Source organism: Scheffersomyces spartinae (genome assembly GCF_019049425.1).
Source record: "Scheffersomyces spartinae strain ARV_011 chromosome Unknown scaffold_2, whole genome shotgun sequence".
Classification (NCBI taxonomy): Eukaryota; Fungi; Ascomycota; class Pichiomycetes; order Serinales; family Debaryomycetaceae; genus Lizanozyma; species Lizanozyma spartinae.
Window position 1 is genome coordinate 11,369 of NW_025065049.1, and position 21,948 is coordinate 33,316.

Here is a 21,948-nt window from a genome sequence, read left to right on the forward strand (position 1 = left end):
TATGATATACTTTATGTAAAGTTGGTATACTCTGTATTTTATCGCCGACTGAATAGTGCTGTCCATGTGTCATCATTGCTAACAACTTCTCCGTCATGACTCGATATCATGGTATCATTGCCTCCACTGCTCATAAGGGCAAGTGACTCGGCCATGGTGATCTTCTTATCGTCATTCTCTCCAAGATACTTCAACCGGTTCTGGGTGGACATAAGCACAATGTTCTCCTCCACAGAGTTGTCTATAGCAAACATCCACACCGTAGTTTCGTCACGTTGTCCAATACGATGGATTCTTGATATCGCTTGAAGCTCCAAAGAAGTATTAACAAGTGGATCACATAGAAACATATGCTTTGCATTGACCAAAGTCAATCCACTGGCTTGTGCTCTGGCATCAAGTAAAAAACACGTAATACCTTTACTTTTGTTCTTGAACAAATCAACTTCATCCCCCCGTTTCCGACCCTTCTTGATGTCCATGGGAAGCAGTTCACATTTGGGCAGCCACAGTCCTTGCGACGCTATATATGAAACCCCCACAGTGTTGAAGGCCGTCCCTAATATATAAAGAAGGTCTCTCCATTGACTGAACACAACAATCTGAACGTCGGGGTCTTCACTCTTAAGAAACAACACTTGTTTCACTATCAAATCAACTTTAGACCCAAAATAACTGTTGATCTCCATATTTTGTATACGACTAATGCTCTCTTCTCCTAATGCCTTGTATATGGTGAATAAGTTCTCGGGTCTCGAATGCTCCATGCTCTCCGTCTCTGGAACAACTTGTTTCACCTTTAAGTCTGGTTTATACTTGATGAAATCATGAATCGTGCCAACAGAAACAAACGACTTACAAACGGGACAGGTGTGGTGTGATCTCAACCACTCTAATAAACAATCTCGACAGTAACTATGGCCACATGGAGTCAAAGATCCTATAGTGATAACATTGCTGCAAATAATACAACAACCATCATCATCTTCATCGTCATTTCCGTTTGTTCCCTCCTTATCTTCCCCATCTCTGTCCACAGCTAATGCGCGTACATACCTCAACTTTGAAATAGCTTTACTACTTCGTTCAGCTATCTGCTGCAACTTCCCCACAAGACTTGCTTGAAGAACATCAATTTTTTGACCATCCAATGAATCTTGATCAAGACCATATTCCTTCTTTTGAACACTATCTGAAAGCTGTTGAAGTTGCTTGAAGTAAGCTACTCTTGTATTGAAAACGGAATTACACGAGTTGCTCAACTCCCTTCTTAATAAACTTATGCTACTGATTTGATTCTTCAGTATAACAGCCAACTTCGTTATGACCAGCTCAAGTAATTGTAGTTGAAGTTCTCGGGTCTCGGAGCTGATACCTCGTTCAAACTCCATCTCTCCTATAAGCTCTTTGAACTCAGTCATGTACCCATCAAGCGATGCTTTCAGCTTCAGTGTTGGCATAACATTCTTCCTTTCCAATTCATAAGCTTCAAGCATCTCCTTATTGTTAATGCTTGGAGGCTCCATGGCTGAATCTGAAGCCGATGCAATGATCTTGTCTGTGCTACTTTGTAGAGCCTTTTCACGGTCAGTCAATGCTCTCATCACAATGTGTAGAAGACATGAAGCTTTATCTTGGTCTCTAAATGACTTTTCATATTCTTCTCCATCAGGATCTTGATCTTGTGTTAATAGCGGTGATACTATAACTTCAAATAGATCGTTCATCCACAAATTGATTGTCTCTGCTTGAGTATTCAAAGCAATCAACATCCCTTTCAAACGATTAATGAATAGATCCACAGACATATGTAAACTAACATTATCAAGAATAGTCAAATTGACTTTGGGAAGACGCCTGAAAATCTTCTTTGTTGCCTTAGGAAGTGAAGTCAAACCTTCATCATCATCACGTTGAGTCCCTTTGAAAAAAAAATCAAACTCTTCTCTTGACTTAATCTTGACATCTATACTCTTAGTAAATGCGTTGGTAGATGACTTCAATATGCGGTTACGGGAATCCTCAGCTAAGCTATAATACTGCAGTTCCATTTTCTTGTAGTATTCTTCTTGGAAAGTATCTTCTGCCTTCACCTCAGGTGTAGGATGACTGAATTCCAAATCCCCTAACAGAATATCGCATACAAGGGTAGACAATAAGGCTGTTGCTGAAGGGGACTTGAACTTCGTTAAACTTTTTGATAATGAAAAATTAGGTAAGCGACGGTAACTAATGAGCTTTTGGTACTCTTCATCATGAAGCTGAAAGAAAGATGAACCAATTAAAAAGTAAAATCTATGTTGCATCAAGAGCCAATTCCTTACTCGAAGTATATTGATCTTTGTATTGCTCCGTAATCTGAGCACTTCCTTTTTGATGTTGGCATCAAGTTGACTTATGATTTTCTCGTCCAATTCTGGTTCTTCTTCTTCTACTTCTTCTTGATATTCTTGTTTGATTGTCTGTCCAATGATCTTTGATATCGTTTGAACGTCACGCAGTATGAGAGATCTCAAAGCCACAATCATACAATCAACTTTATAAGACCCAACTTTAAGGAAGCTTAATGCTGTTTCAGGCTCATAGATGAATTCAAACAACTCACCCAAGTCACTATACTGTTGAACAATCTCTCTTTCCACATCTATAAGAGAATCCTCAGACTTATCAAGCATATCAAGAAGAAGATCGTTTAATGATTTGAGTCCCATAACATTCACCAGCTTTTTGGAAGCCACCAACGACATTTTGGATAACTTCCCCACTTGCATGTTACAACATGCTTGTCTTAGCTTTACTAGCCAACTTCTTAGCGTAGCCAAGTTACCTGGAGTTGGCAGCCAGGAGTCAGACTTTGGCTGGCCATTAAGATCAAGTCCAACCAGATAAACACATTCCGCAAACATTTGATTATAATATTCCTGCTCCACAGCAGAAAACGGGATTGTCATTAACACTCGATGCTGAGGAGGTAGTTTTAAATCACTCTCAACCATTGATTTTGTATGACGAATAGCAATTTGAGTCCATAGTTTTCTAAATAATGCATCAGAGTGAGCTACAAGCTCCCAATTATAATCCCCCAATTCCCCATAAAAGGGAACATACTTGAGGTATTTGAGAACTGAATGTAAATCATTAAACTTTCTCTTAATAGGAGTTCCACTAACGCCCCAGCCGTGGTGTTTTGGAATAAGAGAAGCTGTTTGGAAAGCTCGAGATATTGTTGATGAAACCATTTGAACTTCATCTAGAACAACTCTCCAAAACTGGAGCATCATTAATGGAGACAGATAATCAGGGCGAGGTAATAATTTGGCATTTGAGGTACGTACCATGACAATATCTTTAAATTCCAGTAGTAACATTCGTTCGTAATCGCTCTTTTGATCATCATATTCTTCCGAACCTTCTGCTAAGGTACAAGTATTAGGAGTTGGAGGTTTTATCAGCTTTACTTTAAACTCAAAGAACCTTTCATGATTAGGATCAACTACTCCTAAAACTTCGATTTCATCCTTCTGTTCATCGTATTTAACCCTTTTAGTTGCATTTCTTGTTCTTCGATTTCGAGAGGAATATAAAGCATAGTCCAATTCATTGGCAATGACATCGTAAGTAGCAAACACAACATCAAATTGAGACAAGTATTTGGCAACTAACTTAGGAGTATTCAATAGACCCTTGTATTCGTGGCTTGAAACACCTTTATATGTAGTAATTGCCAATGAAGGAGCCAAACGCTTTAATTCACCTACCCATTGCAGAAGGATAGAAGAAGGCGCCACTATGAGAGTTGTTCTAGCCCTTTCAATGACTTTGATATCACCAAATTGCTGCATTTGGACTTCCAATGGTGTCCCAACATCTGATTCTGGGCGTTTATTTGCAATTAGTAACGATGCAATCTCCACAGTTTTCCCAAGCCCCATTTCTTCTGAGAGCAACCCACCACCAGGGAGACCTTCGTATTCGTCCTTAGGTAATCGGATAAAATAGCCTACTACAGTAGATCTCTTTGCAAGAGCTCCTGTGAAAGGGTTATAGAAGAGATCTTCTTTAAAACGACTCCAGCCAAAACATAACTTACCCAATAAAGTTAGCAAGCATTCATCAATTTCATGATCACCATGAATGCTTAATTGTAGCAGCAGCAAACGTTTGAGTCGGTCCAAGATCTCTGGATGTATGAATGCCATGGGCTCAATACTATTGACCGGTGTTATAGCCATATGTTCTTGTTGTAGCATCCATTTCACTGATTTCCGTTGGAAAGGGAACAAGTCAGCACACAATTCAGAGATGGGTAGAACGTGCTCCACTGGAGGCAACTTCGCCGTGTGGTCTGTTATTGCTTCATAGAAAGTCTCTATTCCTATAGCTGATGAATGGGGTCCAAGTGACACCAGATACGGATCGATAAGCTTGTGCATGTACGCAACAATCTTAGCACTAGGATAAGGAACTAATGACGATAATGAAGCTAACTGGAAGTTAATGTTGATGGAAACAAGATTGACACTATAGTCCATTCTGATAGTGACATCGTAACCTTGGAAGCGAAGTCGATTCCCAAGTTTCCTCCCCCCAAGATAATTATAGGATTCAATCAACAGCTGTAGAGCTGTAATATCTTCCTCGGGCATGTCTGTATGCAACGAGAGGAACTTTTTGGGGGTGGTAGACTTTGCACCTGGTAGTTGAGACTTCAAAGTAAGCAACCCCGTGGCCTCCAAGGCCATTTTGCAGTTGGATAGAACAAACTCTACATCTATCATCTCGTTATTATCTTCGTCAGCGTCAACTTCATTTGTCGTTGTTGTTGTCATCAACGATGCAGGGGTATCCGTGACGAAAGAAATGGATCTGTCTAAGATCGTGATCCACTCAGTGATACCTGTCTCAGTGTTTGCAACATCGTACACATAGGGGGATTCGATATGTTCAAACAGTCTCTTATTAGTCCGTTGAATGCCCTTAGCATTAGGTGACGATGCAGCCGCTACGATGTGACCAACATCAAATTCCAATAGAGTTGGTGACATGTGCTGTGCTGTCCAAGAGGAAAAGCATAAAAAAAGTGGTGATAACTTCAATACTCGATTTGCCTCTGAAAAACGACCTTAAATTGAAAAATAAAGGACTTTTGTTTTGCCACCAAAAAAAGAAAAATTGTTACAATTTCGCGTAAAAATGAATACATTGTGGCAAAAATAATCACAGTATGGCTGGCTCGAAAACAATCTAAAATGATAATACAAAATGCTAATTAAGACAATAATTGAAACACGTGATCAATACGGCTTCATACTAAATACAAAAATAGGATGTGTATGAAATAAAACCAAACTTGAAAGAAATAAATTAAAAAATCATAATATAGAGTAATAGGCATAGTGATGACAAGTGGAAAGAGAAACATCAGTTTCTAAAGTTAACTTCCAGGAACAGTAATTGTCATAGGGCTAACGTTTATTTTGTTTTGACGACGCCTTTCTAAAATGGAAGCTCCGTTCAAAGATAAGTCAAACATTCCACTTTTGGTAACTTCGGGTTCACAACGACGAGGATGCAGGTGTTCAACCGTACCGCTGAGATCTACATCCTCTTCCATTTCCTCGTCTTCTTCCACTATATCATTCACAAGGTTGTTGTTACGGGCAAGTTTCTTTTCTTCACCCATACGATGCACAGCAGCAGAAATATCAAACATGTCCCTGAGCGCAACAGCTGCTGGAGAATACATGCCACTTTCCATGTAGTTCTTGAACTTTGAGTTTTGACTCTGGACGGGATGCTCTGTAGGTTGTTGCGGTTCCTTAACTGGAAGCATCTCTTCTGGTGCAAGGTCAATGTCCGAATCTTTGTCCTTGCGATGCCTTTCACCATGGCGATGTGCGTGTGAGTGGCCCAGAGAATGAACCTGACCCTGACCCTGAGCTTCAACATGAACTTGCTTTTGAGCTTCAACTTGAGTTCGCGAACGTCCAGTTTGTATCTCTTGAGGCATAGTTGGTACTAAAGAACACTTTTGCATCCAAGGGTCATTTAAGAACTCATCAATACCATAACGTTGATTAGGATCAACAGTCAACAATCTAGAAACGCAATACTTTGCTTCTGGAGATATTTCATCCCACCAAGGTTTCAAAAAGGTGTATTCTCCTTTGGCCACCTTTTCAGTTAACATCTCAATACGTTCATCGTAGAATGGTGGGAACCCACATAAGAAAGTATAGAGAACACAACCAATAGCCCACATATCAACTTCACAAGAATATCTTTGATCACGAACAATCTCTGGAGCTGTGTAACCGACTGTACCACAAGGAGTTTTGGTATTATGTTCCCAAATTTGTTTGGAAAGTCCAAAATCAGCCAACTTGACAACTCCAATAGTAGCCCCACCAACACCGGGAATGAATATACCTTCGTCTTTTTTTGAATTAGGATCGTCTGATCTTCTAAGTTTCGAATATGGATTTGGTGAAGGTTGGAAAGGAATAGGGTAAAATAAGAGGTTCTCTGGTTTTATATCACGATGAACAACACCAACTTCTTCGTGAAGATAACGAATGGCATGAGCAACTTGAGTAATAACGTGCCGAGCCACATCTTCAGAGAAATATGTATAATTAACAATGGCTGTAAACACTTCTCCCCCGACAGCCAATTCTTGGACAATATAATAGTATTTGTCCAGGTCAATGAATTCAATGAACCTGACGATATTAGGGTGGTTCAATTGCCGCATAATAGTCACTTCCTTGAGTACTGATTGTTTCTGTGCCAGGTCCATTTGAAACTTTCTAAGGATCTTGATGGCAACGAACTTGTCTGTATCAATGTGACGTGCTTTGTAGACGATGGAAAAAGCACCTTCACCCATTTTCTCAAGCACTTCGTAGGCATCTAAGTTTGGATATTTATGGGATTGACGTTTCTCACGCATCATCCGTTCTTCCTCAACGATTTTATGAGCCAATATCTCGTAATCGTGTTTTCCATTATGATTGTGGTGATTATTATAGGTATTATTATTATTATTATTAATCTTATTATTGTCATTAACAGTGGAATGATATTGGTAGTCGTGATTTGTGATTTGATTTTGATACTGTTCTAATTGCTCGGCATTAGATTGCGGAACCAGAGTCTGAGATACTTTGATCGTAGATACTGGATCAGCATCAAAGGAGGAGCAACCTGTGATGTCGTCATGATGAAGTGGAACAGATGGATCAGACCCTGTGGCAGAGTTAGTGGGCTGAGGAGTTAACGCTTCACCGCTTCCTACTCTCGGAGACATGTAAGCCTGGTGATCATCTTGGTGATAATCATCGTAAGGAAGCCTTTGCTTTCGAACATTTGCTTGTTTCCCGTGCCGAATAAAAGCCTTAAAGTTCTCAAACATAGTGAACCGTAGAAGCCGACCACCACTAATTCAGACGTTACTTTGAATGTTATGTGAACTCAAGTAGTTAGCAATCGTGGGTAAAGTTTATCTTTTTCCTAGCGCCACAATCTTTGTATGAAAGCTTTTTTCTTTTTTCTAAAAAATGGTAGAAGATCGGAGACTACAAAAGAAAAGAGCCGGATTGAAGTGGATGATGTATTCGTATTCCGATGGGATTAAAATCAAATAGAACGACGTCAAATCAAATGAATTGAAGTGATGGTGGAAGTTTGGAAAGGAGAAGAAGATGGGATTTGCCAATGGAGTTTCTCCATCCAGAGTACACGACCCGCGCTCGCATGACTACACTAGTCGTCTCCAAGTAGTAGCAATGTCAATACAACAATGCATTCCTTTGGTACACAGCAATGAAGACAAGACATTCTAATTTGTTCAGGTGTATGCGTCGCATAGTAAAATTAACCCGTCAAACATGAGGGATGGTATGTGATTCAACGCATGGGTATTCTTCATCAAATATCACAACAAAACGTGAACAACTTACAGTATTTGTACAGCGTTACATTATTCACAAACCCCATTGACCATAATAAGCTGTATAACCATGAGATGAAATATTTTTCAACTAAAAGTGTTGATAATAAGATGAACAGTTTAGAATGAGATGTTCACAATGATAATCCCCCAAATTATTCAAGGTTAGGTTGTTCAGCCGTTTGACCTAATTTTCTTTTATCTAACTGCAGACTTAATGTGATATCATTTGCGTGTTACTTAGGGTCAAATGATTAAAGTAGGATCTATTAATTAGGTAACAATAAAAGCTGGTGTGCATGATAAGCCTACTAATGGTGTCTCCAAACATAACACAATAGAAGAAATCCCCTCCATTCCCATAGATTATCATTATTATTATTAACTATTATTGGGGTGGTGTATACAGTGTGAAATTCATCTTCTTGTTCTTGATTACGTAAACACACGACTTAACACACATTGCTCTCTTATATTCCGTATTGGGAAACGTGTTTCGCCTTCATACCAACATTAAAGGGGAGTGGGGAGTACCCAAGGCGGAATCGACTTAAGAATATATTACTATCTCTTTTCTGGAACCACAATTCCGATTAAGTAATACAGTTTATATCAACTTTTTCTCTATTATTATTATTATTATTATTATGTCCACTCCTTCTCCAGCTATCGTCTTCACAGATTGGGACGGAACCGTTACCCTTCAAGACTCCAACGATTACCTCACCGATAACCTCGGTATGGGACTCACCAACAGATTAAAGATTAATGATGACATTTTAGACGGTACGGTTACTTTTAGAGATGGATTTAGAGAAATGCTTGAATCTGTCCCCACCAAATTTAATGAGTGTATTGACATTCTTTTAAAGGACATTAGATTGGATCCTGGGTTCAAGACTTTCTATGATTATTGTGCTACTAAAGATATTCCAGTAGTTGTTGTTTCTTCTGGTATGAGACCAATCATCCATGCCTTGTTATGCAAGCTTGTAGGTGAAGAAGCTGCCACTAAGATTGAGATCATTTCCAATGACGTGGAAGTAGATCCTGCCACAGGTAAATGGAACATTTTATTCAAGCATCCAGAATCTGGATTTGGCCATGATAAAGCTCAATCAATTAAACAATATCTTCAAGAGAACGGCTCACCATCCGTCCCATTGTTCTACTGTGGGGATGGGGTTTCTGATTTGAGTGCGGCCAAGGAAACAAACCTTCTTTTCGCCAAACATGGCCGTGATCTTATCAAGTATTGTATTAGAGAAAGCATTCCTTATACCGAGTTCAAGGACTTTGGTGATATTCACTCAAAGCTCGACAACATCTTACAAGGTGCTAGTGTTGAGGAGTTCTTAGGGAAATAGACATTATAGAGCTATAAAATATGAATGAATTACACTATAAATGGATTGTAGTTATGTATATGCCTTGTAATTCTAAAAGCGTCTGTCTTTGGTCGCTTATCCTCGGAAATCAACTACGAGAAACGCCTCGGACACTTCCGGAAAAGCCACTCTTTTCTTATTGAACATCCATTTTCTCAACTACAACAACTACACTACTTCTTCTACAAGGACCGCATCTTGTGCAAGGTTCCTCCTATTGTAACCATAATTACCAAATTTTCACATATGCCGATATACAAATAGTGTAAGTCACTCCCTCATTTCCTCATTCCATAAATCACAAGATCTGTATTGCTTTACTCCATATTGCAAGATGATCTCGTATATTAACGTCAAGAGCATACTAAGAAAGTACCTTCTGTTCGTGGGACCAGGGATTCTTGTCTCTGTTGCATATATGGATCCTGGTAACTACGCTACCAACGTTTCTGCTGGTGCCAATAACAGATATTCACTTTTGTTTGTTGTGCTCTTATCGAATATTATTGCCATATTTCTTCAAACCATCTGTATCAAATTAGGTTCAGTTACGGGCTACGATTTGGCGCGGTGTTGTCGTGAATATCTTCCCAAATGGTTAAACTGGATACTTTGGGTCCTTGCTGAATGTGCCATTGTTGCTACTGATGTTGCTGAAGTCATAGGATCTGCTATTGCCCTAAACATTTTGCTTAAGATCCCGCTTCCAGCAGGTGTGGCTATTACAGTGGTCGATGTCTTGGTGGTGATGATTGCTTATCGTAACGACACAGCCTCTGCCAAGTTTGTACGTGTGTTTGAAATGCTTGTGGCCGTGCTAGTCCTTGGTGTCGTGGTATGCTTTGCGGTTGAGTTGAGTCATATCAATGCTGACGTGGGACAAGTGTTTAGAGGCTTTGTCCCTAGTTCTGAAATGCTACAAAATGGCGGGTTGACCTTGGGTTGTGGTATTTTAGGAGCTACAGTTATGATCCACAGTCTATTCTTAGGGTCAAGTTTGGTACAACCCCGTTTAAGAGAGTACGATGTACAGAATGGATACGTTAGTCTCGCTCTTAAAGAGTTTAATGATGAAAAGGAACACAAGAGCCCCGCACCACCACCAATGTCAGTTGGATCATCGACTGCTCAATTTGAAGAAACTATAACTGATGGCATCCACAGAACTCGTTCTATAAAGCAACATGCAATGGAAAAGACTGAAACCACCCTGGTTGTTGAAGAAACAAGTAATGATATTTCTGATTACTTTTATCGGAAATATCGTCCTTCATATTTTGCCATTAATTACTGCTTAAAGTACTCCATCGTGGAACTAATGATATCTTTATTCACCTTTGCACTCTTTGTTAATGTTGCCATATTAATCGTGGCAGGTTCAACATTATACGGAACACCTGCTGCAGTTGATGCGGATTTATACTCCATACACCATCTTTTACTGACCTCGTTAGCTCCTGCCGTGGGTACTATCTTTATGGTTGCCCTTCTATTTTCTGGTCAATCTGCTGGGATTGTATGTACTATTGCTGGTCAAGTTGTTAGTGAAGGACATATCAATTGGAAATTAAAACCATGGGTAAGAAGATTGGTTACCCGTATGATTCTGATAGTACCATGTCTTGCAATATCGATTGGGATCGGACAACAGGGACTCGGGAAGGCATTGAATATCTCTCAAGTGGTTATTTCAATCTTATTACCTCCATTAACTGCTCCATTGATTTACTTTACTTGTCATCGGAAGATTATGCGAATTGAAGTTCCTAACGAGGAAATCGCCGACGCAAAAGTTTCGTACACCTTACCCCAACCACCAAACAATGCTAATAAACTTGTTCAATGGTATTTTCAAGCTAAAGGTAATATAATGTATTTCTTTGGTTATGTTGATGACGAAAATGAACCGGAAGATAAAAGATACAAGTACATGCATAATAACTGGAGTACGACCATTCTTTTGATATTGGTTTGGGTTCTTATTAGTACTTTGAATGTGTACACGATATATGAGATGGCTGCAAACGGTATTGCTGGGATGTAACTGTAATAATAATAATATTATTATTTACTTATTATGTTGCATTTACTCTAGATAACATGGGACGAACAGTATAACTGTAGACCCTAACAATAGTATATTGTATTAGACTCCATTCTGAATCACATGACCAGATTAGATATGAGTAGATTGATAATCTTCGTGCACGCACCAATTCCCTTGACCCGCTTTGTCGACCGAATTGTTGACTCCGTTTAAGGGATTACCCTATAAACTATAGCTTCCTTCCACACTAACCAGCACATTTCTATACATTTTATAGTAGATCATTGCCATATTACGATAAATAGAAACAATCAATCTTTTTCCCGGGTGATTTAAACGCACAATTGAGTCTACCAGTTTATCATCTTTTCTATTATTATCTAGCTGTCATACTACAGTCTTGATTCTCTCCACACCATTGCCAGGTTGTTTGGATTCAGTTTAAGACTACTACCACCAAGCTAAGCTAATGCACACCAATATTTTGAAAAAGCTTCATATCACCAAGCTGAATACCGACAGTAGCACTAGTTCTGACCAATCGACATCGAATTCCTCCTCAATGAATGCATTTCCTCTGACCCAACAGCAACAACAGCAACAAGTTCCAGTACAACAACAAGTTCCAGTGCAACAACAACAACAACAACAACAACAAGTGCAGCCTGTACTTACTCAAGATGATATAAACCAATCCTTACTTCCCCAGAAGTCGACAGTATCAAAGGGAAAGTATTCCTTGGGCGACTTCCATATCATGAGAACATTGGGAACTGGTTCGTTTGGAAGAGTTCATTTGGTTCGTTCAGTTCATAACGGTCGGTACTACGCCATAAAAGTGTTGAAGAAGGCCCAAGTGGTGAAGATGAAACAAGTGGAACACACCAATGATGAAAGAAGGATGTTGAAATTGGTAGAACACCCCTTTATCATTCGGATGTGGGGGACCTTCCAAGACGCCAAAAATTTGTTTATGGTTATGGATTATATCGAAGGCGGAGAATTGTTTTCACTTTTACGTAAATCACAACGATTCCCTAACCCTGTGGCCAAGTTCTATGCTGCTGAAGTGACGTTGGCATTGGAGTATTTGCATAGTCATGATATCATATATCGGGATTTAAAACCCGAAAATCTTTTATTGGACCGGAATGGACATATTAAGATTACTGATTTTGGATTTGCAAAGGAAGTTCAAACTGTTACTTGGACATTATGTGGTACTCCAGATTATATTGCTCCGGAAGTAATTACTTCAAAACCTTATAATAAATCTGTTGATTGGTGGTCTTTAGGAGTATTGATCTTTGAAATGTTGGCAGGTTATACACCATTTTATGATCTGACCCCTATGAAGACTTATGAAAAGATTTTACTGGGGAAAGTGCATTATCCCAGTTTCTTTACCCCAGATGTAATTGATTTGTTATGTAAATTGATTACTGCTGATTTGACTAGAAGATTGGGTAATTTGATGAATGGGCCTGCTGATATCAGAAACCATCCTTGGTTCTCTGAAGTAGTATGGGAGAAATTACTTGCCAAAGACATTGAAACTCCTTATGAACCTCCAATCACTGCTGGGGTCGGGGATTCATCCTTATTTGATCATTACCCCGAGGAACAATTAGATTATGGGGTTAATGGAGATGATCAATTCTCCAAATACTTTGAAGATTTTTAGAACATCATCATCATTATCATCATCACTATTATTATCATTACTTTACTATTACTATAATTATAACGTTGTATCTATACAATATAAATTCTAAGTCACCATTTTTTTCATCCTCTAAAGACCTTTTTACATTCTAGACACACATAGAATAAAATCATAGAGGTATCTTTACGTTTCTGCTGTGATTGGAAGAAAACACAATCATGGTTCCCACAATTAGGGCACTCCTTATTTGAACGAGGTAATGTTGGATCACTACCAATGTCTTCCACCACACCAGCAGTCTCACCTATGTTGGTGATCAACTCATGACGGTAAACCTTGGGGTTCTCGGCGAGCTCCGTATAGTCGCAGTTCCGACACGAGTATAAGAGTCGGAGGTTGTCTTTGTCTTCCTTTGGATACAACATGTTGTTGCATTCAGCACAGAATCTGAATGAAGCCATTATTTATGTCTATTGAAGGAATGAATGAATGAATGAATGAATGAATGTAGCAGATCGGAATGGAACAGAATAAGATGCTATTTGATATAGGAAGGAAACAAAATGACTGGAAGTTCCTTTCTTCCGGTGATTAGCGTCCGTAATAGTTAATATGTTAAGTACTTGATAATTATATTCTTTTGATGGTTTCTCCAATTTCCACACTCACAAAAACGGATATAGCAAGTCGTGCAGATACCGGTGTTAAGTTGGCATTGAAAAATTCATAGCTGGAAAATTTTTTCTACAGAAACTGCCTAGCAGTACGTACATACAATACGGTGCTACTATCATATACAAATATAATGTCGTCCATGCGTGTTGCCGTGAGGCCATTGTGCGGTGTTGCCAGCCGTAGAGCTGCCATGATTGCTCGCGTCAATTGTGTTCGTTTCAACTCCACTGAAGCAGCCGCTTCAGAATCATCATCTGCTCCAATTGATCCCAAGATCTCAGTTATTGTGGACCAAATCTCCAAATTGACTTTATTAGAAACATCTAGTTTAATCAGCGAATTGAAGACTCGTTTAAACATTTCCGACATTTCTTTCCCCGCTGGAGGTGCTGCCCCAGCTGCAGCCCCAGCTGCAGTTGAAGAAGCTCCAAAGGAAGAAGTTGAAGAGAAAACCATTTTCCTGATCAAATTGGAATCTTTCGATGCTAAATCCAAGCCTAAGATTATTAAAGAAGTCAAGGGATTATTAGGCTTATCTTTAGTTGATTCTAAGAAGTTTGTGGAAGCTGCTCCAAAGGTATTGAAGGAAAATGTCACTAAGGAAGATGCTGAAAAGATTAAGGCTACTTTGGAAGGTTTAGGAGCTAAGGTTGTATTGGAGTAAACTATAACCAACAATAAACAGCTTTCTTTCCTCCATATCTTGTATATATATATTATAATATAATCTATTTCATTTCATATATAATGCTTTTCTATTGTTGTATGGTGATCTTTTATCAATTAGTTCAGTATCATCTTCGAACTCACTACCAGAATCATATACTAACTGATTATGATGTCGATCACGTGACATACCGCTATTGACCATATTAGTAGCCAATACTATATCTTGAAGATTGCCCACTATGGCCGTTAAAGATTCCATGGTGAGTTTGTTAGAGTACACGTTTCTATCTTGGAAGAGTGAGTTGATGCATCGAATGGTATCTAAAAGCGCCGTTCGTTGTGATTGTCTGAGTGCGCTCAGGGCTTCTACCATACTGTGTAGATGTTGAAGTCTATCAGTCATTGAGTGTGTTATGATAGTGTAGTAATAATGCTTATAATAGATTGATCAGAGTATGATAATGAGACTATACTTTTGACACATTTTTGTGTAACAAGTCATTTTGGTAGCGCGCGCACATATATAGGGAAAAAGTATACCAACATAAAATGTAAGCTTAAGTACACCCTTTTTATTCATTACTGTATATACACATATAAATATATAAATGTCTTCAATTGATCTTAAGGATTACACTTTGATTGTACCCACAATCACTACGGGGAACATCCCTCAATTGACTATTGACTTGATGCTCTATACGTATGACTTTGTGCCAATGGCAAGACTCGATAGTACCTACTTGTATCCGTTTTCAGGCCCTTTAGATTCCGGTAACAATATCAGTACTAAGGACGATAAAAATAATAACGGTGTTTGTACTCCAATTGAAGCGTATCGTTGTGATGAACTTAAAGTAGTGCTTATCCAACAACGATCACCCATAATAGCTTCATATACCAAGCCATTTGTGGAGAAAGTATTGGTACCCTTTGGTATACAATTTAAACGAGCAGTGATTTTAAGTTCTTCTGACTTTAGTATTCAAGCTGATTATGCCGCTACAAACGTTCATAATGGGGTTGGCAATTGTAAGTTTGAATGGTTTGAAAGTAATGAATTGTTACCCATCGCTCAACTTAGTCTTGATGAAACCCGGGAAAAGTACTCTTATGATTCCATCTATGCCAATTTACTAATTGAGCTGATGTTGGGATCTCAGACTGAGTTGAATCTTTTATTGGCGTTTGTTTATGAAGGTGATAACTTCAATGATGCCGAAGAAAGTGCACGGTTTTTGGTTCATCAACTTGGTTTACCTAAGAAAGATTCCTTTATTAAACCTAAAAGTTGGAAGGGCGTCTACGGAGACAAGAAGGTTCCTGTAGCTATTGAAGAAGGACTTTTTGGTTAATATAGAGTATTCATATGTATATATAAAGGTTATGATTGTGGTAAGGTGCGGCATGGTTTGCTACGGATTGACTTAAGCAGCAGGAATCATTCTTTCATTAAATTCAATGGCATTCCTTTGGTCATCAAGAATGTCTCCAGTGGTGGCATCAATAAATATGGCTTTAACCAGGAAGAGAACACTGGGATGTTTCTTTAGTTTCTCGACTGCAGATCGGGCGATAATCCTTGATTTAGCTTTATCTCGAATGTTGATGACTGTTACAAGCAAATCGTCAACGGAAGGATCACTTGAAGTTTTGGAAGGTTTTGCAGGTTTTCCTGTTGCACTTTTTGAGGTTATTTCTTGATGTTGATGTTGATCTTCTTCACCAGATAAGAAGTTCTCATGGGCCCATTTATGGTTCAGTTTATCACCTGCAGCAGTGGATACAGAAGCGTCTTTCGAAGAGCCATGGGAAGATATAATTGGTTTTTTGTTATACTTATTCGCTCTGATTTCAACAAGCTTTGGAGTATAATCAGCAGAACTTTTCAGTGAAGAAGTCTTATTATCTGGTTTAGCCTTCTTACTTAAACCAATGTACAATTCTTCTTCTCTTGGATTACCTTCCCAGTGGTTTGTATTCTTTGGTCTGGAATACCCCTTCATGGGAATTGTATGGGCAATACCAAAAGTTGTAGATTCACTGGAAGTATCACAAGTATCAGATCTACTAGGAATCTGAGGTTGACCTTCCCGTATAATATCCAGATGGTCGTACAAAGATCCTGTGACAAGAGTAGCCGTTTTACTCAGGTCTCTTTCTAAAGCATTCCAATCATCAACTGAAGCTGAAGCTTGATGATGTTTAGAAGCTGTGGTACTCTTTTTGGAAATGGATGGAACTCTTTTGGCTACATCAACAACTTTAGACAACAACTCCTTTGGTTTAGAATTCAGTGCCAGGGACAGTGAGAATTGTGTTTGATCTTGACCATGACCTTGACCTTGGCCTTGTGTTGTTTTCCAATCATTATCATAAGCTGCTTCTCTAGAAGTTGTGTTCCTGGTGAACTCACGCAGGTTTAACTTGCTGAGATTGGGTGTCGTAAGTTCATTCAACGAATTTCTCTTGATTTTGATCTTCTTCTTCTTCTCCTGTTCTTTGGTGTCGTATTCAAGAGAGTTCCTGGAACTGGCAGATCGGTGTGGAATCTTTGTGGTAGAAGAAGGAGATATAAAGGTGGTGGTGGTTAGTTCATGGTCACGTTCACCTCCTACCCAAGATTTCAGATGAACAAAGGAATCAGAATACCGCTTTCTTGGATGTACTTTATGGATCTTGATCCTAGCTACCTTTTTGGTAGATGATTCATCATTGGATACTTCCAGTTGAATTGTCTGGCTGTTCTGACTCTGACTCTGACTCTTACTTCTTGAGGGGAAAGTAAGAATGCTCCTTAATTTTGGTGTGAGGGAATTGGATGATCTATTCACTTCAGACACTAAAGAACCATCGGGTTTGGGATTGGTGTGTTGTTTGGTTTTCATAGAAGCATATGAAGGAGTATAATCTTCTTCAGTAGCTCCAGTCCCAACAGCTCCAGCTCCAACGGTTCCAACAGCACCTGATACAACACTTGACTTATTGGAAATAGTTTTGGTTCCGTTAACTTCTTTATTATCATCTTTACTCTCCTTTTCTAAGGAAAGTCGTGTGTTCGACTGCTGCAAAGACAGTACTTCGGATATGGCGTCCAATAACTGGCCAGGAATCAGTGGTAGATTCTTGTGGGTGTTAATCTTAATATTATCATTACTATTAGGTGTACTTTTGCTTTTTCGAGCTTCATCTTTATTATTCTTTGGTCCACGGACTTCAATTGCAGGAACGGCCTTCGTATCAGGCAAAGCCGTGCTTCTTTTGGCAACCTTGGACTTAATATAAGTAGGTGATGATGGAACCTTCTTATTGTTGTTGGGGGTAACATTATCAGAGTCGGAATCAGAATAGAATGTCTCCTGAGGAGTAGCTGGCTTCTGCCAATCCTTCAGTGGAGTTCTCTCACCTGCAAATGACTTGATAAATGAAGGAGATGGAGGGCTCTCTTCGAATCTGAAGGAGTTATCTTTATCAGTGGATTGTGACTTATCGACCGACTTATCACCATCAATTGATTCCAAACCACTTGGCTTGCTTCCAGTTTCTGCGCTACTCTTTCTCTGGTCTTGCAATACACTTATTGCTGAAGTTATATTGTTCACCTGCGGAATGTTTCCAGGATCTTCAATTGCATCTTCATAAAACGTATTGTCGGCAATAGTTGTATTCACAATGGGAGATATCTCTTGGGTACTTTTAATGACATCATCAAGATCATGGGATTCCACTCTTGGGGTCAGAGTTATGAATTCATGGTCTCTGGTATTTGAATTCTGTTTCAGAGAGTCGTCAGTTTCATAATCAGTAGCTTCAAAAGCACCAGGTATAACAATCCGATTTTTATGTCTTCTTACTGACTTATCATTTGAAGATTCCACTCCAACAGCTTGATGATCACGTGGTTCATTGGCTAAAGCGTCTGTTGGAGCGTCTGTTGGCTCGACTCTTTCCGGCTCAATATTCATTGAAGATTCTTTAAAAGTATTATGCAGATTATTTCCAGTCATCAACTCTCTGGCCTTTGAAGTGATAATCTTCATTGTTGATGATGACTTCCTACCCAACTCTTGTTCATCAATTTCTTTACTTTCGTCTTCCTGTTGGGCTCTCTTGCTCATTTCACTCTCAGCAAACTGAAGAGTTTGTAATGGAGTAGTGAATTCATCTTCATTCAACGTGGAGAATGTTTGAGCCTGCTTATCACCTCTTACGCCAACGAAATCATCATCTTGTTTGTGGGAGCTCCTTAATGATTGTGGTGAACTCTCTGCACCCTTGCCTCTACCAGAAAGAATTTCTCTTATAGAAGGTAATCGAGAAAGAAACTCTGAACCTGAAGCAGTCTGTGCTGCTATATTGTTATGATCCCGTGGATTTAACGAGCCTGAATCATCGTGGCCCCCCACAGACAGTTCGCTTGAAGTAGAAACTGTGGTTAATGGTTGACCTTCTTCATCATCGACTGCCTCTAAGATAGGCTTTTCAACAGATAAAAAGCTTTTGGCACTTAATCGTGATGTTGAATAATCATGTTCAAAGGAATCACTTGTATCATTATTTCTCAGTCTACCAACACCCGGACCTTCATCTAATAATAACTTATTATCTTTATTTTGGTCTGTTCGAAACAGTTTATCTATGTCTAATTCAGGAGCAATACCACGAATAGAAGTGTTTGAGATTTCAGGCTTTGGAATTGGAGACTGGACAGGAGCTTGTGGAATCTTCACTGGTTTGACCAAAGTTGCATCTGCTTTGTCGTGATCTATGGCTTCATTATTCTTCACTGCCTTTATGTTACTTGTTGATGCTGCACTCATTGAAAGCGGACGAGCTCGGTCTTTGCCATAGACCCTGCTCCCTCCTGTGATTGGCGGTGGAGGAGCAGGTCTGGAAGGATGAAAGTCCAGTCCACCTCTTGGATGTATTTTAGGGTGGAAATCTGCCGAAGATCGTTTGGTTTGCTCTTTTGAAGATGACACCGACCTTGAGTATTCCAGGTACAGCACAGGACGAACTGTGGAAAGCAAGTCTTTGTTTAACAATGTTCCTTCGATTCCTAACGAGTTCGAACCTCGAGTAACATGTTTTTTTAAGTCACTAAGTTTCAGTTCAGTCAACGAAAGCTGTTTCTTATCGGAAGGTGGTTGTTCATTGGCTTTGTCGACCAAAAGCAAATCTTTGTTACCTATATTTGTTTCTGTAACATCACCAGAATCATCTATAGCGAAGATATCTTTATTATCTTGTTGATTTCGAATACTTTTACTTGAGCTAGTGGAAGGAGAGCCTAAATTCAAAGGAGTATGAGGGAAATGACCCAATTTGCCGTCTTTAACAGCAACCATTGAAGACGCTGCTGAATTAGATGCGGTACTTTCCTTGCTATAAATTGCACTAGGAGGCTTCAAAGGACTGGATTGAAGTGACTGTAGGTGTAAATTGTCCAATGGTGTATGTCCTCCTCCTAAATTCAACCGAATAGGCAGTTTCATTGACTGCATAGATAATGCTGGGGTGTTGTTGGTTACTTGGTCGGCAGTAGTAACAATGGTTGGGGTTCCAGTTGTCGGAGTCATATCTTCAAGAGGAATCTCCTCAATGTTGTCATATGCTGAAGTAGTATTAGTAGTAGTAAACCTGAAGTCGTCTTGATTTTGATTTTGAGGCGATTCATCTTTATACTTGTTAAGTATTGAATCTACAGCACCTTGGCTCTCAATGTCGGTCTTCTCTTCCAGAAAAGACCTCATAGTGGAATCTGATACGGCTTTAGAACGAAAATAAGTAGTAGAATTAAGGAGTTCATCTTGAGTAGATCGTTCAGAATTAGTGGCATCATCAGTAATATTAGGATGTGGCATGTTTGCTATGTCTCGTTCTGAATGAGATGGAACTGAGGGAGATTGAATAATCGTATTCGGTTGTTCATCTTCTGGCATTACTAAATCTGGAGGTGGTCTTCTCTTGATGGAGTGTTTTGGTGAAACGGAAGACGGATGAACCAGAGTCTTAGGGTCAAGAGTCTTTTTTATTCTTAAAGGTTTGGTACCTTCAAAATCAGAACCATCGCTAACAGTCCTTTGAACTATTTGATCTTTCAATTGAGCTTCCTGAAGAACCGGATCGATCTGAGACATCCATTTGGCCGCATTGGCACTTGTTCTTCGAAAATACGCCGTATTGCCAGATTTCTTTACGGCTTCCAAGTCACTCAGATATTTTGAAGATTGTTGGCTTGTGTTCCTCTTCGCCGGAGGATTAGGAAGATCAGATAAGTACACTGAGGAAGAAGACCGTAAACCAAGTGTGTCGACATTCGGGGCAATTCCTCCTCCTCCTCCTTCTCCGTTTCTCATTTGAACAGGAGAATCGTCTGGAGTGGGATATAGTGATGAAGATGTTTCTACCATCAGATATCTATTTAAAAGCCGTCTTTTGTTGAGATTATTAATATTGTTAATGGTATTATTTTCTACATCTGACTTCCTTCTGGTGGCATTCATAAGTAAAAGCTGATGTTGATAATGTTCTTGAGAAGTCTGATTCGAAGTAATCCAGTTCCGATGTTCGCCGCCATTTTTCATACGGAGTAGCTCATCTTCACGTTCTTTGCGGAGTTTCTCCTGTTGCTCTCTCAACGTGTCTGTTTGGTTGATCAACGAGGTGTTGGTATTGAAGGTTAATAGAAAGTCAGCGAAAGAAAGCGATGTTTGAGTAGAATTGTTCAGAAGTAACAAAGGGGGTGGTGTATGGCTATCATCCTCAAATTGATACGTGTCACCGGGAGTTTGCGTTTGCTGCTGCTGTTGTTGTTGTTGTTGTTGTTGTTGTTGTTGTTGTTTACTACCGGGACCAATGACTTTCCCCTTAGTGTGGTGTCGTAATACCGAAGTGGATTTTGACCTTCGTACGAGCTTCAATCTTGGAGGAGGTTTCTCAATTGGTAGTTCGTCGTCGTCATCATTATCAATGATGACCTTGGAGTTTCGGTTACTCTTAAAGGGGTTCAATAGCTTATACATCATTATGACAATACAAACTTTTATACGTATGTGTATACGTAAGTACGTGTTTACGTATGTATGGATGTGCAGTTATAGTTATGTAATGTATTTATATCCTTGAGTCGTATATAAATAAGTGAGTGCTCGGTTGAAGATGCGCAGATTGTGTAGACATTATGCTGGTTGAGATATGTGGGTTTTACTGCCTTTAACTAATGTTTCTTTAGCAATTTGGAAAACGGGGTTTATGCATACGAAGGTTTGTGCCACCTGCACTTAATTTAATCCTAAATAGGCGATCGACAAACAATAATTCCGCTTGAATGTCGAGTCAGACGAGACGACCGCTACAATACGACAGGTAAAGCATACACAGTGACGCTAGTGAGACTACTGTTATTGGTACGTACTCTTTCTGTAACTGTAGCTGTATGTTACGGTTACTGTAATATTTGTAAATGTCCTTGTTATTTCCGTTACTACTATATTCGGGTATATGTCTGGTCTATACCATTCTAATATTTACTGTCATTCTGTATAACAGG

The 21,948-nt window shown here is 39.3% G+C and overlaps 8 protein-coding genes across 8 annotated transcripts; 5 read left to right on the plus strand and 3 right to left on the minus strand.

The window, feature by feature from the left end:
- Positions 1–38: 38 nt before the first annotated feature.
- KQ657_002058 (DEAD/DEAH box helicase) lies at positions 39–5,045 on the minus strand (the record flags this gene model as incomplete). The annotated part of the gene is made up of 1 exon (XM_043192834.1): positions 39–5,045. The coding sequence occupies one exon, from the start codon at positions 5,043–5,045 to the stop codon at positions 39–41; it is 5,007 nt and encodes a 1,668-aa protein (XP_043051222.1).
- Positions 5,046–5,434: 389 nt separating this feature from the next.
- On the minus strand, positions 5,435–7,414 carry RCK2 (serine/threonine protein kinase; the record flags this gene model as incomplete). The annotated part of the gene is made up of 1 exon (XM_043192835.1): positions 5,435–7,414. The coding sequence occupies one exon, from the start codon at positions 7,412–7,414 to the stop codon at positions 5,435–5,437; it is 1,980 nt and encodes a 659-aa protein (XP_043051223.1).
- A 1,184-nt stretch (positions 7,415–8,598) lies between these two features.
- Positions 8,599–9,318, plus strand: KQ657_002060 (putative phosphoric monoester hydrolase; the record flags this gene model as incomplete). The annotated part of the gene is made up of 1 exon (XM_043192836.1): positions 8,599–9,318. The coding sequence occupies one exon, from the start codon at positions 8,599–8,601 to the stop codon at positions 9,316–9,318; it is 720 nt and encodes a 239-aa protein (XP_043051224.1).
- A 355-nt stretch (positions 9,319–9,673) lies between these two features.
- On the plus strand, positions 9,674–11,383 carry SMF12 (divalent metal ion transporter; the record flags this gene model as incomplete). The annotated part of the gene is made up of 1 exon (XM_043192837.1): positions 9,674–11,383. One exon carries the CDS (start codon positions 9,674–9,676, stop codon positions 11,381–11,383), a length of 1,710 nt encoding a protein of 569 aa, XP_043051225.1.
- Positions 11,384–11,521: 138 nt separating this feature from the next.
- TPK2 (cAMP-dependent protein kinase catalytic subunit) lies at positions 11,522–13,070 on the plus strand (the record flags this gene model as incomplete). The annotated part of the gene is made up of 2 exons (XM_043192838.1): positions 11,522–11,525; positions 11,833–13,070. The coding sequence occupies 2 exons, from the start codon at positions 11,522–11,524 to the stop codon at positions 13,068–13,070; spliced, it is 1,242 nt and encodes a 413-aa protein (XP_043051226.1).
- Positions 13,071–13,857: 787 nt separating this feature from the next.
- Positions 13,858–14,391, plus strand: MNP1 (mitochondrial 54S ribosomal protein bL12m; the record flags this gene model as incomplete). The annotated part of the gene is made up of 1 exon (XM_043192839.1): positions 13,858–14,391. The coding sequence occupies one exon, from the start codon at positions 13,858–13,860 to the stop codon at positions 14,389–14,391; it is 534 nt and encodes a 177-aa protein (XP_043051227.1).
- Positions 14,392–14,635: 244 nt separating this feature from the next.
- Positions 14,636–15,751, plus strand: KQ657_002064 (uncharacterized protein; the record flags this gene model as incomplete). Its single annotated transcript, XM_043192840.1, has 2 exons — positions 14,636–14,641; positions 15,026–15,751. The coding sequence occupies 2 exons, from the start codon at positions 14,636–14,638 to the stop codon at positions 15,749–15,751; spliced, it is 732 nt and encodes a 243-aa protein (XP_043051228.1).
- Positions 15,752–15,823: 72 nt separating this feature from the next.
- KQ657_002065 (uncharacterized protein) lies at positions 15,824–21,424 on the minus strand (the record flags this gene model as incomplete). Its single annotated transcript, XM_043192841.1, has 1 exon — positions 15,824–21,424. One exon carries the CDS (start codon positions 21,422–21,424, stop codon positions 15,824–15,826), a length of 5,601 nt encoding a protein of 1,866 aa, XP_043051229.1.
- Between the last annotated feature and the right edge of the window lie 524 nt (positions 21,425–21,948).